Genomic DNA, 19,919 nt, shown 5'->3' with positions numbered 1-19,919 from the left:
AACCTCTTTGGCACAGACACTGGTTTCATGAGAGACAATTTTTCCACCGACAGGAGTTGGGGTGTAGTTTCGCAATGATTCAAGTGCGTTACATTTATTGTGCACTTTTATTTATATTATTATTACATCAGCTCCACCTTAGATCACCAGCCATGAGATCCTGGAGGTTGGGGACCCCTACACTAGCAATCTACAAGGAAAACATTCATCTCATTTTAGGTTTCATTAAATTTTACACATACACACTCTAAAATCTCTGTGAAGAAACTGTAAGATAGAATATTGAGTATAAAATGAGTAATTTTCTTAAACAGCACCCTTGTTTTTAAAGAACAGGATACTAACTTTTCTCCAAAACTATATTTAACATTATCTTTTTGATTTCAAGGGAAAGTCACAACCCAAATCCCTATCATAGCAATATTTTGCACTACCCATTATATCTTTCTTAACCAGTTTTTTTCTATCCATTCTTTGTCTTTGACATTGGTTTTTTAATTGGACTCTTAACTGATGGGCTGTGAGTTTTGTCAGAAAAGTTTAGATACAAATTTTAATAGTCATATTTTTCTTAGTCAAATATTAGATATCAAACTGACTACTGTGAAAATTAAAAAGCAACACCTGTAAAACTTCAGAACAATTTAAAGAGTATACTTGTGTATGAAACTATTAAGAAATGTTCTTAAATACAGAAATGAAGCTACAAAAGATTCACAAAGTATAAAATGAGAGCAATTTTGAGCAGTGACAAATTGAGAATGTATTAAAGAGCCATAAAAAGAAACAATATCTTGGATGTATACTCAAATACTACAAGTCAGATTACTGTGGTATTTTGTCATTTATTTAATAGTCATGTTTACTCAATTCACTTTAATGAAATCAACATTTAATAAAGAGCTGTCAAGTTATTAAAAGATTCAATTTTTCTGGATTAGGTAGATAACAGATTCAGACTTGGCAATGGAATATTTTGCAAACAAAGCCACAATAACCAGTTATTCTTGGGAAAAATGTGTGTAGTTTGGGGGCTGGTGGTGTGTAACTTCCTCAAACATCCCAAATGCAGAAGATAACAAAAATCTGGCTGATAGTTGTTCCTGATTTGATAGTAACAGTCTTTTCATTTGAAGAAATTTTTGAAAAGATCACAAAGTTCCAGAACTTAGGTCTAGACAGTTTAGATTTTCAGATTTAAAACACTGATAGGATTTCCTTAAGATGTCAATAATCAAATAATTAAATAACTTAATGTCCCAGTAAAATTCACATTATATTGGTATTTACTTCAACAATGTAATTATTTACATTAGGAGAGTTAGGAAAGTTGTTGTTTAGTCCCTAAGCCTTGTCCAACTCTTTTGTGACCCTAAGGACTGTAGCCCACCAGGCTCACAACACACTTAAATTATTGCTCAATAAAAGCATAATCCATGATTTTATATATATTTGTAAAAATTAATCAAAATTAGTTGAATCTTTAAATTGCCTTTTCACTTTTCCTCTTTTGAACTCTTCGATAATTTAAGCTGGAAGAAAGACTTAAAAATAGGTCATAATGATATTGCAGCTAACAAAATAACATTAAATACACTTAATACTTTAATAGGTATTAAAAGTTTCACGTCACAACAGTTTTGAGTGTAACAACAGCTTGTTGTAATCTGAACTCATTTGAGCTGAAATAATTGTCCTTGTTTCTACTTCTCTATATTTTCGCAATACTTATCAGCATTCTTCTCTAATATTAATCAACCCAGATAATTTCAGTTTCCAGCATTTCCCTCTATGGGAACATCTTTTCTTAAACCTTCAAATGCTAAAAAGACTTATAAGAAATGGAAAAGACATTGAGAATAATTATAAGGAACACGAGTTTGTCATTCTGAGAGCTAGGGAGATTTGTTTTTCTTTTCTTCGTTTCACAGGCCTACAATTAAACCGCCAGGTAAAGTCAGAGGTCTATTTTTACGGAGGTTGGGACAGTTCTCCATTTCACCGTCCACCTTCCTCCTCCCTGCCCCCTCACTCTTTCCTCCAGACCCCATTTCTTGGAGGTTTCAGAGTGGTGCTCTCACTACTGAACAACAAGTGTCAGTATTTTCCAACTTTCTCCAGGGTCCCACCCTTCCCACCTCACCGGCCGCCGCGGGAGGAAGCACCTGGAGGCGGCGGGGACCGGGCGGACCCGGCGCACACCTGGGAAGAGGGTGGGATCCCAACGGCCGCGCCCGGGGTGGGGGAGGGGAGGGGAGCCTGTTTCCTGCCCCCGCCCCCCGGCGGTGACCACGCGGAGAACCGGCCTGCAGAGGTGAGCCGCCGCCGGCAGAGACTGGGGCGGGGCCGGGGGCGGGGCCGCCAGGTCAGGCAGGTCTGCGCCGCTTCACCGCGCGCCCAAATCGCGCAGTCCGTCGGCCAGCTAGCACCACCGTCTGATCCCCGAACACCTCGCTGCAGTCCTCTCGACGCGGACTCGCGCGTCCCACGCCTCACGCCGTCCCGCCGGCCAGTGGGCTTGCGATTACCTACTCTGTCCGTTTGTCCTCCCGCCAGCCCTCGACCCGCCTGGCGCCCTCGCGCTCTAGCGCCCTAGTCCTCGGCGCGCGCAGCATGGCGCCCCCCCAGGTCCTCGCTTTCGGGCTCCTGGTCGCCGCGGCGACGGCGGCGGTGGCCGCAGCCCAGGAAGGTGAGGAGCGGAGTCGTGAGGATAGGAGGACCGGGGGGCGGGGCGGGGGCGGTGGTGGTGGCAGTCCTCGGTGCCCTAGATGTAGAACGCGGGGAAGGGGCCGCGCTTTCCCGCCTGGAGATGGACGGCGCGGGGCTGCCCAGGCCCCCTGAGGGTGGGAGGTGGCGGGAAGGCGCCCACTCGCGCGGCGGGAGGGAGCAGCCTCGCTTGGCGCTCTGCTCGCCTCTCTGGAAAAATGGTCCAGGGCAGGGGCGGAGGGACCGGTAGGGGACTGAGCGGCCGCGTTCGCCGCCGCTTCGGCGCGCCCACCTCCTCTGGCCCCTGCGCACTTGAGGTTTTGTCGAGGCGGAAACCTGCCTGGGCCGGGAGGGGACTCTGCGACTGCGACCTTCGGCCCCGCCCCTCCTCGGGCACCTGCGGCGGCCCCCGGATGTGTCGCAGGCCTCGACCGCGGCGAGGCCTCTGGGGCCGCTTTGCACCTGTGCGGGGGGGCGGGGGAGGAGGGGAGGCGGGGGACCGGGCGTCCTCCTGGCCTTGACTACCCGGTTGTATGGATATTTTCTCTTTAAGGATTATATAAGTAATGCCAAGTTTATTGTAGGAAATCCAGCTATATCGATAATCGTAAAGAGTTTAAAAAAAAAAACAATAATGCCACCATTTTAAAAGAATCCTGTAATTAATAATTAGATGTATTTTTCTTTCAGACTTTGTTCTAAACATTACCCTAAACCTAAACACGTTGTTTTAGGTCTTGATCCCCGCCATCCTCACCTCTCTACATTGTATTCAGTTTTCCGTTTCCTTTAGTCTTGAAAAACACGATTTAAGTGATATAACACAATCTGTAGCCTGGAAGGTCGCATCCTTATCCTAACCTTGGACGTGTGATTTGATTCCAGGTTTTCTTACTCTGGAATAAACATCTTGGCCGCCATCTCTTGATTTATTTGTAAGGTGGTGGCTAGCAGTGAGGTGTCGTTTAACCAGCTTTCTGGAAAAGCTTTTATTTTTATAGTTTCACCAACAGTGTTCGGCCTAATTCATTACACTTTCAAAATAATGCAGTTTAATCAACTCATGTTATTTCAACTTCAGTCTGAGGCTAAATACTTAATTTTAAATTGCTTTGAAGTGGGAATTCCCTGGCCGTTCAGCGATTAAGACGCAATGCTTCCACTGCAGAAGGCACTGGGTAGGACCTCTGGTTGGGGAACTAAGATTCCGCATGCCCTGTGTCAGGACCAAAACAAATTGCTTTAAAGTGATAATAGCTGCTGTCAGAGTGTGTTCAGAAAGTGTGTGCCTGATTGTCATTTTTAAATTTCACGATGTTTAGGCATAACTTCTCTGAGCAGTATATAGCATAGCGCAGCGTAAGATTTTTAACTCCTTGAGGGTAGCCACTAGGCTTTTTCTTTTTTGTGACCCCAATGCTGAGTTTAGTGATGGGCAGATTATATAGGTGGTTCATATTGACTATAATTTAAACAGGGAAAAATTAAAGCCAACTTGAGATACGAAGTTTCAATATATCAGTTCTTCACCCTGTTAAAAGTTAGTGTTTGTTTATAATGCTTGCACTCTCTTATCTAGACTAATAAAAGAAATTAAGTGGACTTGTCAATTTGAAGTTAAAATGAACTTTTGAGATAGTCAAAGATATAACTATTAAACTGGTATCAATATCCAGGATAGGGTGCTTAATAGCACTTTCAAAATTAGGTACTAGGATTTAATTTAGTTAGGAAAGAGGTACCTCCCAATTCAATTGAAAATATAATTTTTCCAAGACACAAAATTGTCCAGGGATTGAGTATGTTTCCATTAAGTCTCAAAAGAAGTATCTCTTATTAATTAAAGGGTGGGAAGAGGGAAGTAATGTGAGTTATTCACTGATCCTAGAATTGGCATTTTTAACTTAATTTTTATTTTATATTGGGATCTAGTTGATTTATAACATATTAGTTTCAGGTATATAGCAAAGTGGTTCAGTTATACAGGTACATATATCCATTTTTTCAGATTCTTTTCCCATACAGGTTATTAAAAAATACTGAGTAGAGTTCCTGTGCTATATAATAGGTCCTTATTGATTATTTTATAATTAGTAGTGTGTTGTTGATTTTGAGGAAGAGAGTCACGAATGGCAGGCGAGTATTTAGCAGGACAGAAGGGAAGAAGCTGAGTTTGGGAGTATCATGAAGGCAAAGCCGAATCTGATGTTTGGCGGGTTTATTCTTGGTTTAAAAAAGAAAAGTAGGAAAGCATGCAAATTAGACTGCCTGTTTAGCATTGTGTCAGCCACTTCAATTGTAGCTGAAAAGTTAAACATTCAGGACCACTCTTTAAGGCTGTGTGTCCCGTAACTTGGGGATTACTGTCAGAACATAATTTAGCTGATTCAACATCAGAGTTGATATTGCATCTTCATTTTTAAAGTGGATTTTTTCCCCCACCAGGATGTGTGTGTGAAAACTACAAACTGACCACAAACTGCTCTATGAATGCGTTCAGTCAGTGCCAGTGTACTTCAGTTGGTACACAACATTCCGTCATTTGCACAAAATGTGAGTAGAATATCCTCATTGCCTTTAAGTTTTATTTGATTTATACTTCTTTAATTGATACATCTTGAGTTGGAAGTGTTTAATTGGCTCAAATCTGAATCATACTATTTTGTCAACATTATCTCATCTTTGAAGTTTCTTATGATTTAGAAAGTGAACCTGAAAACTTACAAAATCTGTAATAATCTTTGGCCCTGGGAATTTGGAGTAAATTACATTTTTTCCTTAAACACAAAACTGCAGTTATTTTTCAGTTTGGCATGACACTTTCCTTTCAGTGGCTAGTAAATGCTTGGTGATGAAGGCAGAAATGAGTCACTCAAAGTCTGGGAGAAGACTGAAACCAAAGGACGCCATCCAGAATAATGACGGGCTCTATGATCCCGAGTGTGACGACAAGGGGCTCTTTAAAGCCAAGCAGTGCAACGGCACCTCCACGTGTTGGTGTGTGAACACTGCTGGGGTCAGAAGAACCGATAAGGACAGTGAAATCTCCTGCTCTGAGCCAGTGAGGACCTAGTGAGTTGGACTGCCTCTATATTACTTGTTTTCATGCTTTTTGAATTCGTTTAATTAAATGTACTTTTGAATATGTAACATGATTTTGTGATTTAGAATTCAAAAGATAGAAAAGAGTGGACAATGACAATCCCATCTCAATCCTATCCTGTCTCAACCCCCTAGTTGCTCAGTTTACTTCCGTAGAATTGATGTCACATGCCATAACCTTCCAGAGATCTTCTGTGAATTTACTAGCAATGTATTATATCTTATTTTTAAATGTTTTTCCTTTTGCTTATATATTTTTACTTAACACTGTTCAGTATTTCAAAGTTGGATTGGTGTTCAGTGTACATGAACAATTTAAGCTACTCATATATTTGCTTATTTATTGTATTTTAAAGTCAGATATGGTTGTTTTAGGGATTGTGTAATGAAGAGGAATGGAAACACACTCCATCTAGTTTAAGCCAAAAAGATTTTATTGGAAGAGACTGAGACTGAAAAGTTATCACAGCCAAGGAAGGCACTCTCTCTACTTCTGTCTTCTGAAGGCCTGTGGCCACTTTGCTGTTTTCTCTCAGTGCCTTTTTGTCTTTTCACTTGAATGTAGCCCAACATGACCAGCTAAGCCTTGGCTTTATGTGATCTTGACTGTGGCGGCCAGAAGGTCCATGTTAGAATGGCTGAGTTCTTTATAAACAATATCTGAGGGCCAAGGGAGAAATGAAGGGCATGTCTATAGTATAGATCCTTTTTCTGTTAATTTCCTTGTAATTCCATGTGGGAATTTTGGTATTAACTTATTAAAAAAATAATATAAAGGCAGAGTTGTTATGTTTAATCAGTATTGTCTCTTTACTTTATAGCTGGATCATCATTGAACTAAAACACAAAACAAGGGAAAAACCTTATGATCTTCAAAGTTTGCAGTCGTAAGTGCTATTAAATGCATTATATTTGTAGAGTTGGTACTCAAATCTTCCATCTTACACCATTAGATAAATTAAAGTCTCATTACTTTTTCATATTTCTGAAAAATAAGATAATATAAATATTTTTTAACTTTAAAAGATAGAGGTATAAGAATTGTACAGATTCCTATACAGTAACCTTTGCTCAGATTCACCAGTGAAGATTTTGCCATATTTTATATGAGTATGCGTGTGTGTGTACTTTCTGTATCTAGCTGAGCATGTATAAATATGATTTCTGCAGAACCATTTGAGAGCGAGTTCTAGATAACATGCATCCTGATCCCTAAATACTATAGTGTATCTTTTCCTAGAAAAAAAAGTCATTCTCTTATATAATCACTGTACAGTTATCAAATTCAGGAAATTTATCATTAAACCACATTGTTCCAGTTTTCCCAACATTTTTTGTGGCAAATTTTTCCCCTCTAATCCGGAACCCAGTCTGTGATCATGCATTTAGTTGTTACGACTGTTCAGTCTCTTTAAACATGGAACACTGCTTTGGAACACTGCTTTGGCCTTTCTTTGTCTTTCCAATAAAATTGAAAATTTTAATTAATATTTAAATTATAAACCATGACATTGATATTTTTGAAGAGTTGCTGCTAAGTTGCTGCTAAGTCGCTTCAGTCGTGTCCGACTCTGTGCGACCCCATAGACGGCAGCCCACCAGGCTCCGCCATCCCTGGGATTCTCCAGGCAAGAATACTGGAGTGGGTTGCCATTTCCTTCTCCAGTGCATGGATGGGAAAACTGAAAGTAAAGTCGCTCAGTCGTGTCCGACTCTTAGCGACCCCATGGACTGTAGCCTACCAGGCTCTTCCGTCCATGGGATTTTCCAGGCAAAAGTACTGGAGTGGGGTGCCATTTTGAAGAGTATGGGCAAATTATTTTATAGACTGTCCTTCAGTTTTGGATTGGTCTCATGTTTCCTCATAGTTAAATTCAAGTAATGCATTTTTGACAAAAAAAACTACTTACAATCACCTTGTGTCCGTCTCAGACTTCACACTGGGAGGCACACAAAGTCAGCTTATACCTTCACTAGTGATGTTAACTGTGGTCAGGGTGGTGTCCACCAGGTTTCTCCACTGTGGAGTTACCATTTTTCTCTTTGTAATTAATATAATCTGTGGGTAGGTACTTGGATACTGTGTAAATGTCCTGTTTCTAGTAAAACTAGAACTCTACAGTTTTTGCATTAATATGAATTATTAGTTTTAGAATATGAATTATTTTGATGATAGTTGCAAGATGGCATTTTTTTTTTTTACAGTGCACTCAAGGAGGTAATCACAAATCGTTATCAACTGGATCCAAAATATATCACAAATATTCTGGTAAGATTTTTTTGGTTTTTTTTTTTTTAAGCAGATGGGCTTTAACAGAGAGTTGGTTGTGGAGAAGGCAATGGCACCCCACTCCAGTACTCTTGCCTGGAAAATCCCATGGACGGAGGAGCCTGGTGGGCTGCCGTCTATGGGGTCACATAGAGTCGGACACGACTGAAGCGACTTAGCAGCAGCAGCAGGTGGAAGCTTAAATATTGGTTTTAGATCTCTTTTTTTTAACCAACATATGCACTCACTGCTATAAATTCCCTTCAAAGTACTGCTTTCACTGTGCCCCACACATTTGATATTTTCACTTTCATTTAGTTCAAAACATTCAAAAATTTCTCTTGGGATGGTGGCTCAGATGGTAAAAGAATCGGCCTGCAAGGCTGGAGACTCAGGTTCAATCCCTGGGTTGGGAAGATCCTCTAGAGAAGGGAATGGCTACCCACTCCAGTATTCTTGCCTGGAGAATTCCACAGAGGAGCCCGGTGGGCTACAGTCCATGGAGTTGGAGAGTCAGACATGACTGAAGCAACTAACCTGCATTATTTAGAAGAATGTGGCATCATCTCCAAGAATTTGGGGGGTTCTAGTGATTTGTTGTTGATTTCTAGTTTGATTCCATTGTGGCCTGAGAACAGACACTGTATAATTTCTATTTTTTAAAATTTGTTAAGGTGTGTTTTATGGTCTAGAATGTGATTTATCTGGATAAATGCTCCATGTGAGCCTGAGAAGACTATGTATTCTGTTGTTAGATGAAGTAGGCCTAGATGTTCATTATATCCAGTTGATCGATGGTATTAATTGAGCTTGAAAGTGTCCTTATCAATTTTCTGCCTGTTGCTGATAAGTCACCTCAGTCGTGTCCGACTCTGTGCGACCCCATAGATGGCAGCCCACCAGGCTCCCCCATCCCTGGGATTCTCCAGGCAAGAACACTGGAGTGGGTTGCCATTTCCTTCTGCAATGCATGAAAGTGAAAAGTGAAAGTGAAGTTGCTCAGTCGTGTCCGACTCTTAGCGACCCCATTGACTGCAGCCCACCAGGCTCCTCCATCCATGGGATTTTCCAGACAAGAGTACTGGAGTGGGGTGCCATTGCCTTCTCCTGTTGGCTCTGTCCATTTCTGATAGAGGGGTGTTGAAGTCTCAACTATGATAGCAGGTTCCTCTATGCCTCTCTGAAGTTGTTTCTGCCGAATGGCACTCTGATGCTGCTGTCTGGCACATATACCTTAAGGGTGGGCCTCCCTGACAGCTCAGTTGGTAAAGAATCCGCCTGCAATGCAGGAGACCCTGGTTTGATCCCTGGGTCGGGAAGATCCCCTGGAGAAGGGAAAGGCTACCCACTCCAGTATTCTGGCCTGGAGAATTCCATGGACTGGATTGTCCATGGGGTCGCAAAGAGTCGAAACGACTAAGTGACTTTCACTCACTCATTCACCTTAAGGACTGTTCTTAAGGGGCTGGGTTGGCCCCTTCATTTTGTCATGCCTCTCTTTATCCCTAATAACTTTCCTTACTCCAAAGTCCACTCTTTCTGGAATTAATATGGCTACTCCTGCTTGTTTGTGGACTAGTGTTAGCATGATAGACTAGTATCCATTTACTTTTAAACTACATGTGTCTTCATATTTAAAGTGGATTTCTTATGGACAACATATAGGAGTTTTTAAAAAACTCTTGGACAGTATCTTGTGTCTTAATTAGTATGTTTAGACCAAAGTGTTTTCCTTTCACTCTTTTTCTTTTGTGGTTTTAAGTAAGCATTTTTAAATTGCATTTCCTCATTTTTCACTAGTTCTATACTTTTTTTGTGCTTTGTTTGTTTTTTTACTCCTTAAAAAATGGTTGCCTTGGAGTTTGTAACACACATTCACAACTAATCCAAGTTTACTTTCAAGTACCATTATACTATTTCATGGGTAGTATGAGTACTTTATAATAACAGAACAATCCCAACCTCTTCCTCCCATCCCTTATTCCATTTGGTGTCATTAATTTCACTTACACAAAATCAAATGCATTGTTTCTACTATTTTAAACTATTACCTGTTATATCAGTTAAGATGAAAAGTAAAGGTTTTATTCTACACTCAAAAAAAAAAAAAAGAGAGAGGGTTGGTTGGACAGTTTGGTTTGGGTGTGATTTTTGATAGTGGTTGAACTGTATTTGAATAACACTTTAAGCCCTGGGCTCTTAATCTAAAGAATCCCCTGTTATTGCTTTCCGTCCATACTCTTGAAAAACCTCAGTTTACCCTTACAGAAAAGGTAGTGTGTTTTAGTTTCCCCAGCACATGCCAGTCTTCTTACCTTGGAAAATCTCTCTCTCTGGTTGCTTTTAGCAATATTTACTTTTGTTGTTATTGTTGTTCAGTTGCTCAGTTGTGTCTGACTCTCTGCGGCCCCATGGACTGCAGCAGGCCAGGCTTCCCTGTCCTTCATTATCAACTCATGTCTGTTGAGTCGGTGATGTCATCCAACCATCTCATCCTCTGTCACCCCCTTCTCCTCCTGCCCTCAATCTTTCCCAGCATCAGGGTCTTCTCCAGTGAGTCGTTCTTCATATCAGGTGGCCAAAGTATTGGAACTTCAGCTTCAGCATCAGTCCTTCCAATGAATATTCAGGGTTGATTTCCTTTAGGATTGACTGGTTGCTTTAGGATTGACTACTTACTTCAGGATGCTACTTAGTCCTGTTGTCTTTGGTTTCAGGAGCTAGTCTTTAACCAGTTAGCCCTTCCTTAACTCTTTCAACTCTGCTTGAAAAATGCTCTAATAGTGTGATGGAATTCTTTCAAGGCAAAATATTGACATCATTTTTTAAAAGAATTTTTCGTAGGGACATGCTTTTTTTCCTTCCTAAAAGCAGAACATGGTAAATGCTTTTGGATTGCATTTCTTCAGCATTTTAGTAAATGAGGTACTTTAATATCTTGTTCAAAATCTTTTTAGGAAAAGAAAATTCTCTTTTGAAAAAAAAATTATAATTATCTTTGGTTGCATTGCTATTTTATTCTATCCCTTGGATTGATTTAAAACCTTCCAAAGATTTTGATGTTATTGTTAGTGAAAAACCAAATTATCCACTAATGACAAGAAACACCAGCACATGCAGGTTACAGACAATCAAACTGAATATTCTGATTGTTGAACAATGATATTTTCATACAATTTTTGTTATAGTAATATTAATTTGTATTTTTTACTTCCCCCCAGTATGAGAACGATGTTATCACTATTGATCTGGTACAAAATTCTTCTCAGAAAACTCAGAATGATGTGGATATTGCTGATGTGGCTTATTATTTTGAAAAAGATGTGAGTATAATCTTTCTTATTTTATTCCTGTTTTAGAAATGTCTTTCATCTATTTCTCTACTTTTAGACCTTTTTATCAAATTGTTATGCCTAGAATATCTTCTCTCTTATGATTCTTGTTACCTCCTTGGCAGTTATTTAGCTTGTGAGTCTAGTCTTCCCTACTATAATTTCCATGAACAAGAAACTCTGTAAAAATTGCTGGTGGGATTAAAATGTGTGTTTAAACTTTAATATACTAAAGTGAGCTATTTTCTGATGAAGTCTGGGATTCCCTTCAAAATAACCAGGTTAGGGAATTACCTGATCATCCAGTGGTTAGGACTCTGCTTTCACTGCCAGGGGCCCAAGTTCAATCTCTGGTCATGGAACTAAGATCTCACAAACTGTGCAGTGTAGCCAAGAAAACCAAAGAAAGTACCCAGGCCAAGGGGAGGCTAGGGGGTTGGGAGAAAAGGAAGAATAGATAAGATTGGCCTTGTGTTTATATTATTGAACCTGAGTAATAGGTACATGGACCTCATTTTACTATAATTTTTACTTTTATATATGTTTGAAAATTTCCTGTCATAAAGGTTTTTTTTTTTTTCAATGGATGAGACTGTTATCACCAAAACCATAAAGATTCTTGGCAGCAGCTCTTTTGGTACATAATTAGCACATAATTCATGGCCGTGGTAGGTTTTTCTTAACTATTTTAAATTGCTTTTCTCCTCAATATAGGTTAAAGATGAATCCTTGTTCCTTTCCAAAAGGATGGACCTGAAAGTAAATGGGGAACTACTGGATCTAGATCCTGGTCGAACTTCAATTTACTATGTTGATGAAAAACCACCTGAATTTTCAATGCAGGGTCTACAAGCTGGTATTATTGCCGTCATTGTGGTTGTGGTAGTAGCAATTGTTGCTGGAATCATTGTGCTGGTGAGTTTGGAACAAGTAAAATTTCATTTAAGGATCTTTTCTTTCAAGAAATGGTGATAATATGAAAAAGCCCCTACCATGTTCCAAAATAAGTTAATGAAACAAAATCTTCATTTGTTGTACTCCTTTATGCTGAATGAATCTATTGTATTTCTGGCCCCTTTTTGTAAAATAGTCAACCTTATGAAGCAAGAAAGGATGCTGATCTGAGAAAAGCTTGTAGCTGAGCACTTCACTGGTCGGTTATGTTGCCATTGAGTAGCCACTGTCCTTTAGTTGTCCTCACTGCACACAAGAGTACAATTCAACACTCTTGCCAGGATAAGTGCAAAATAATCTGAATTTCCAAACCACTCAGTGAGATGAAACAACATTTCATTGAACACATTGTGAACACATGTTAACATTGAAACACAATGTTAGCATAAAAAAGAGTTAAAGGGATAAACGTGAAGCCACAGTTTAAATAAAAGAGTAGTAAATTGAACTTAGTAGTGCTACAGAAGACCATATCACCTGAAGAAGCAGGGTTTGTTGTAGATACGTAACGATGCTTCAGCATCAGGAAATCTTACCAACATGACAGAATAAAGACAGATTTGTGGCATACGACAACTTACATTTTTTTGCTATCCATCTGGAAGAAAACAAAAGACGGATTCCTGTTTCACCCCACCAGAGCTGGTCACATTGCTCAGCTGTGTGTGAATAGCACCTTCTGCACAGCAGCACGAAAGGAGTGGGCCAGTTCACCCGTGTTCAAACTCAAATTCTGGATGGGTTATAGTTCAAAATGTTAAAGAGTAAAATAAGTCTCAAAATTAATTTATGAAATGTTTGTACAACCTTGTAGTAAAAGAAACCAAGTAAGGTGGGAAATCTGGAGTCCATGAAGGAAGTCATTATATTTGACTTCATTGAAATTAAATATTTCGTATGGCAGAGATGCTGTAAAGTGAAAAAAAAATATATGTATATCAATGACAGACTCAGGGAAAATATTCACTATGAATAAAACAAAAAAAGGTTATTATGCATAATATATAAAGAGTTCTTACAAACTGATGAGGAAACTAAAGAAAGAAATGGTAATAGGTGAGAGTAGACAATTTACAGAAAAGGAATTCCAGATGGCAAATAAATACATGGAAGGTTGATCATAGAAATCTAATTGTCCTATAGAAATAAAAGCACAAGTAATAAGGAAGCATGGTCAAAGTCATGTATTGTGTTGCTAGTAAGGATGAACCTGGAAACAGCCTGAGTGTACATCCAGGGAAGAATGGATGAGTAAACTCTGGGGCATCCATGCTGTGGAATAAAATGGCTACTAGAGAGAAAGAGTTCTATCCATAGCTTTCGATCTGGAAGAATTCCTGTGATGTGGGTACAGGCTGTGTAAAGAGGGAAATTATATTGCATGATCCTATTTTTAGACCCCCAAAACTTACATGCATACGTGTTATGTTTGTATTAGGATGGAACAAGATGTGGAAGAATGAACACTAGGCTGTTAAATTTCACTGAAGATTGTTCATTGTTTTCTTGATGCATTTAAAAACAATATCTATGGATTTTAAAATTAAATTTTTTCAGATCAGAATTGTGTTCATTAAAAGTATGTATGTCAGTTTAGACTAACTTTTTGTTCGGGTAGCAGTCCTCAAATAGTAATCATTTTTTTTCCACTTAGGTTGTTTCCAGAAAGAAAAGAATGGCAAAGTATGAGAAAGCTGAGGTAAGTGGGTTATTTAATTAAAAGGCCCTTGTTTAATCTCTTATTCCTCATAATCACTATACCTTCCAGACACTAATGGATCTCAACTACACTTGAGTCCCTTTACAGCGTAGACCTTAGGATCTTAGGGAGAGTGTCACAGTACAGACCAGATTATATTGAATTCTGACCACTTAATAGCTGGGTGAGTTGTTTAACTTCCTTTAAGCCTCCATGTTTCCTTTATCTGTAAGATGGGGATGATAGTACAGACCCTTTGTAAGGATTAAATAGAATAATCTGTGTAAAGTGTCAGCCCCACACCTGCCACACAGCAAGATGTTTGCCATCTGGAGTAGTTGTCATTACCTTGTCTTGGTTCTGTCTACAATTAATTTTGCAACCTGAGACAAAAATAATTTAATTTTAAACTTCAATTCCCTCACCCATAAAAAAGACTGATAATAGAAAATGGTTCTTCCTTAAATATTTAGCTTACCTTCTACTTCTCTCTGTCACTGGCCATCTTATCACTAAAAAGCAATTTGGATCATGTATTCAATGTGTGTTTCCTTGTAGTACACTTTTTTAAAAAATGTAAATGTCATAAACGTAGAAGAGAATTTTCTTGCTTTTTGTTTTTTAAGCTATTTTCAGAATGAACAAAAAATTGAAAAATTATTTAAAATTTTTTTCTCTTTTCCCCTCTATTTCAGATAAAGGAGATGGGTGAGATGCATAGGGAACTCAATGCATAACACTAATTTGAAGAATAACTACAAGAAGGGAAATTAGTAAACAGACTCAGATTATAAACATGCGCATGGGGCAAAGAGAAGATCTTTGAAGATCACTGTTGTGTTGTTAGTTAACATCATATGTTTGTACTAGTTAAACCTGTACTCAAAATATAAACAGTTTGAAATTGACTTTACCAATCTTAAAATTTGACTACAAGTGTCCTATAGATATAGATCTAAAACCCAGAATTTGGACTGATAGTTTGAATTATTTATGCCTAACATTGAAGGACATGCATTAAATACGCTTACACAGTAGTCTGAATGACTACTGTCTTGTCCATTTGTGATTAAATAGCTGCTTTTCTATTTACTTTGAGTCTTGTACATATAAACTTTTTTTATGAACTATGAAATAAACATTTAAAAAATGAGTTTCCTAACTTTTGAATCACATTGAATCAAATTTCATAGTATACATATAAGATAATAGGTTAAGAAATGCTCTGAATGCTAGCTACAAATTAGAATTTGCATGGGTCCTTGTAATCACGTATGTGTGCGTGTATGTGTGCTAACTGGTTGCCATTTCCTCCTCCAGATAATCATGTATACTCAATATAAAATTAATAACGTATTACTTCTACACGAAAAAACAAGCAATTTTATTCTGAATCCATCTAAGATTCTATTTCAGACAAAGTGGCATTTTGGCAGACTAATACCTTAAGGCTGAATTGATGGACAGTGTTGTGGAACGTGAATTCCATGGTTGGTTGTATTAGAAGCACCAGTTTTTCAACTGAATAATTATGGTACAAACATTTTATATGAAGTTAAAGTATCCTGAAATATTTTGCTTTTGATAAGAAACTTTAAAAAATACTATGAAAAGAATGTTAAAGAAAATTTTAAAAGCTGTATTTAAGCATTTACCTACGATTTTTATCCCTTCCGTAGTAGGCAGAATTCTAGGATGGCCCCTAAGATTTCTTTTTTTTTTTAGTAATGATTTATTTTCGTTTCTTATAGTAATACTTCCCATTTCTTATATTATCATTTTAGTTTTAGTTTAGTTTAGTCACTCAGTCGTGTCCGACTCTTTGCGACCCCATGGACTGCAGCCTACCAGGCTCTTCCGTCCATGGGATTTTCCAGGCAAGAATACTCCTAAGATTTCTTATCCATGATATATATGCTCTATATAATTTCTTCCCTTAGAGTATGGGCAGGATCTGTGAATATGATAAGGTGATAACCCCTGAGATTCAGTTACATGGCAGAGGTGAAGGGATTTTCCAGATGCAATTATGATCCCTCTTCACTTGACTCAAAAGGGAGATTACAAAAGAGTGCCTAAAAGTAGGAGACAAAAAGCGGAAATAGATGTACTCTCCTGTTAACTGTAAAGCAGACTGCCATGTTTTGGAGAGAGTCACCTATCAGTAAATGGCTGGGCAACCCTGGTTGCTAAGGGCCTCAGTCACTCAACCATGGAAGTGAATTCTCAACAAATGAGCTCAGAAGAGGACTTCAGCTCTTGATGAGACTGAACCCCGGTGACATTTTCACCGTAGTCTTAAAACCCTAATGAAAAGACCCTATGCTTGGACTCCTTTCTCAGAAAGTGAAGTGATAAATGTTTATTACTTAAGATGCTAAATTTGTCGTAATTTGTTATGCAGCAACAAAAATCAGTCCTCGAAAGTAATGAGAACTTTAAAGACAGATAGCAGACAAATATGAAAATAGCAGATAAAAGGAACAGCCATCACCCCAGGCCTGAGACAGCACCCAGAGAAGAAACCCTATACACCCTGGGCTGGAGTTCAGACCTGGGAGAGGGCTGATGAAGAGACCTGTGGCTTGATGAAGAGCAGAGAAGTTCCTGTGGTGCTGCACTGGCAGAACTTGTCGAAAATCTCTTTTGTAATTTACTGGAAAAATTTGCCCTCAAGAACAGGAGTCATCAAACTACAGCTTGCAGCCTGGTCTACCACCTGTTTTCAAAACTGGGAGCTAGAAATGGTTTTTGCATTTTTAAATGGTTGAAAAAAAATGGAAAGGATATTTCACTATATGTAAAATAGTGTAAAATATTACATGGAATAAAAATTTCAGTGTCCATAAAGTTTTACAGGAGCATAGCTACACTCATTTGATCATGTGTTGAGCGTGGCTGTTTTTCACTACAAGGGCAGCTAATTGTGACAGACTGACCTAATGGGAAGCAAAGCCTCACTACTCTGATCCTTTACAGAAAGTTTGCTGACCCCTGTTCTAGGGTGCTAAGGGAAAGATCTGACACCTAAGGCACTGTACAAAGCTGCCTTTTACAGTTGGGGTGTAGGGGGCGGTGCTCAGGGAAGCTGTCATCAGCTGCCCAGGGCTGCAGAATCCCTGGGTGCTGCCACAGCTGGGCACTGGGGGGAAGTGGCCGGTGCCACAAGGGAAACACTACCCTTTCCTCTTGCAGTGTTGCTCCAGCGCCCTCTTCTGACAGCTTCAGAGCCAGGCACAAAGGGCGAATTGAGCTTGTTTAGTTGCCAAGTCGTGTCCAACTCTTGCAACCCCATGGACTGTAGCCCACCAGGCGCCTCTGTCCATGGGATCTCCCAGGCAAGAATGCTGGAATGGGTTGCCATTTCCTTCTCCGGGGGATCTTCCCAACTCAGGGATGGATCCCAGGTCTCTTGTCTCTCCTGCATTGGCAGGCAGATTCTTTTCCACTAGTGCCACTTGGGAAGCCCAATGACCTCATCACCTTCCTCCAAACACTTAGTCCATCACTTATATCCTCAGAATCAGTTAGTGACATTGTCACCATGTAACAAGTTTTGGTCATCAGTCCCTGAGATTCTCCCTCAGGAATAAGTCTACCTCCAATCTGCCTTCCCTTAACACATTTACACTGATCTCTTTGCCACCAGTCTATTCCCTCTCTAGCCCAGATCAGTGGCTCAGATGGTAGAGTCTGCCTGCAATGTGGGAGACCTGGGTTCGATCCCTGGGTCAGGAATATCCCCCTTGAGAATGTAATGGCAACCTCCTCCAGTATTCTTGTCTGGAAAATCCCATGGATGGAGGAGCCTGACAGGCCCCAATCCATGAGGTCACAAAGAGTCGGACACGACTGAGTGACTAACAGACACACACACACACACTTTGCCACCAATCTATTCCCTCTCTAGCCCAAATCCTACATTGCTCCCAGAACGATTTGCTTAAAGTTGATCACAGCATTTTTCTACCCCTTCTTCCTCCAGTCTGGCCCTGCACTGGGCGCTCCTTCCCCTTTTGGCTGCCCAGCATCCCATCCCCTCTTCCATTTGGGGAGAATTCTCCTGTGTATGGTATTGGTGGGAGCCAATTCTTTACCTCCCTCTGCAGAAGTTTAAGAGCAGTGATGTTCCCTCTGCCCTGAGGAGGGCATAGGCATCCCTACCTAGGACTTGAAATCTTGTGACAAAAAGGGAGAACAGTTGAGAAAACTCTGATGGGCAGTGGTGGGGTGAGACCGATGGCAGACACAGGAGTGGTCCCTGGATGGCATCCAGCCCTCTAGCTACGGTCACCCTGCCTGGCCTCCCTTGGTTCTTCCTTTGTCTCCATTCCACAACTTTACCACTTGCCTAGATGTAATTTTACTTAATACCAAGCTCTCTTCATTCTCAGTCTTTCCTGTGTATTATTCCCAGAACAACACAAACAGTCAAAATCTATTTTATTTCCCATTGTACTCCAGTGTATCCAACTTTACTATATGCAAAATTTTTCTTTCCATTCCTCAAATGTTTCTGTTCCCAAGTTCTTTTATACTTTCCTTGGGCTTGACCATATCTTTTCTTTCTTCTTTTTTAAATTGAGGTGTAGCTGATGTACAATGTTACCTAAGTTTCAGGTGTACCACAGTGATTCACAATTTTTAAAGGTTATATTCTTACGTTGTTTCTTACATCTGCAGTATCCTCTACTTAGTCAAGGCCCAGCTTAAGATCCCCTTTCATGACGGCTTTCTTAAAACTTTAGCCTCAGCTCTTTATTTCAACACAAAGGGGGTTAGGATATGCTACCTCCAAATATGCCACTTTGGCGTAAGGGTTCTTTTTGCCAAAGGCAAATGACAATCAACAGATGCAGAAAGAATTCTTCACCCACTTCTTATCTGCCTGAAATCAGGGCATAAATTTCCCATTGTGAAGGTGCTTCGCCTTGAATCATCCTTTGAACCAGAGATGGAGAGTTGACACTGAGATGAGTTTGCATAACCAGACCCTACTACAGTAGTCCTATCCTCCATTAGTTCTTCCATAGATTTCCTGGTTACTTCCTGAAAATGTATCATCTCTGCAAGGACAGATCCTCTCTCCTTTGTTAAAAGAATATATAAGACCTTGAGGATATATATATATACAACCGATTCTTTGATACTCGCTTTTCTGTGAACTGCTGTGCATGTATATATTAATAAAAATTGTGCCTTTTCCCTCATTAATCTGTCTATTGTTCAGTTCAGTTCAGTTCAGTTCAGTCGCTCAGTCGTGTCTGACTCTCTGCGACCCCATGAATTGCAGCACGCCAGGCCTCTCTGTCCATCACCAACTCCCGGAGTCTACCCAAACCCATGTTCATCGAGTCGGTGATGCCATCCAACCATCTCATCCTCTGTCATCCCCTTCTCCTCCCGCCCCCAATCATACCCAGCATTAGGGTCTTTTCCAATGAGTCAACCCTTCGCATGAGGTGGCCAAAGTATTGGAGCTTCAGCTTCAACATCAGACCTTCCAATGAACACCCAGGATTGATCTCTTTTAGGATGGATTGATTGGATCTCCTTGCAGTCCAAGAAACTCTCAAGAGTCTTCTCCAACACCACAGTTCAAAAGCATCAATTCTGCGGCACTCAGCTTTCTTCACCGTCCAACTCTCACATCCATACATGACCACTGGAAAAACCATAGTCTTGACTAGACGGACTTTTGTTGGCAAAGTAATGTCTCTGCTTTTAAACATGCTATCTAGGTTGGCCATAACCTTCCTTCCAAGGAGTAAGCGTCTTTTAATTTCATGGCTGCAGTCACCATCAGCAGTGATTCTGGAGCCCAAAAAAGTAAAGTCTGACACTGTTTCCACTGTTT

At 39.9% G+C, this 19,919-nt stretch overlaps 1 protein-coding gene across 3 annotated transcripts; it reads left to right on the top strand.

The window, feature by feature from the left end:
* The first annotated feature begins 2,287 nt into the window (after nt 1-2,287).
* On the top strand, nt 2,288-15,224 carry EPCAM (epithelial cell adhesion molecule). 3 transcript variants are annotated; one of them, XM_081591250.1, is made up of 9 exons: nt 2,288-2,314; nt 5,152-5,259; nt 5,538-5,778; nt 6,630-6,695; nt 8,014-8,077; nt 11,299-11,400; nt 12,124-12,324; nt 14,018-14,062; nt 14,758-15,224. In XM_081591250.1, exons 2-9 carry the CDS (start codon nt 5,193-5,195, stop codon nt 14,797-14,799), a joined length of 828 nt encoding a protein of 275 aa, XP_081447376.1. In that variant the 5' UTR covers nt 2,288-2,314; nt 5,152-5,192; the 3' UTR covers nt 14,800-15,224. The 3 variants fall into 3 exon arrangements, with proteins under 3 accessions (XP_081447376.1, XP_081447375.1, XP_081447377.1); XM_081591249.1 differs by lacking the exon at nt 2,288-2,314 and adding an exon at nt 2,338-2,689; XM_081591251.1 differs by lacking the exon at nt 2,288-2,314 and adding an exon at nt 2,868-3,023.
* The last annotated feature ends 4,695 nt before the right edge of the window (nt 15,225-19,919 follow it).

This window comes from Giraffa tippelskirchi, chromosome 4, assembly GCF_054371585.1.
Source record: "Giraffa tippelskirchi isolate mGirTip1 chromosome 4, T2T-mGirTip1v1.2.pri, whole genome shotgun sequence".
In the NCBI taxonomy this organism is placed as follows: Eukaryota; Metazoa; Chordata; class Mammalia; order Artiodactyla; family Giraffidae; genus Giraffa; species Giraffa tippelskirchi.
Note: the sequence above shows the minus strand (reverse complement) of the source record. Positions and strands in the feature narration are given on the sequence as shown.

Bases quoted from the DNA above. Each gene is read 5' to 3' on its own strand.
- EPCAM (XM_081591249.1), top strand. From the start codon at position 2,614: ATGGCGCCCCCCCAGGTCCTCGCTTTCGGGCTCCTGGTCGCCGCGGCG. The intron at 5,260-5,537 runs GTGAGTAGAATA...CTTTCCTTTCAG, and splicing joins TTCCGTCATTTGCACAAAAT to TGGCTAGTAAATGCTTGGTG. The intron at 6,696-8,013 runs GTAAGTGCTATT...TTTTTTTTACAG, and splicing joins GATCTTCAAAGTTTGCAGTC to TGCACTCAAGGAGGTAATCA.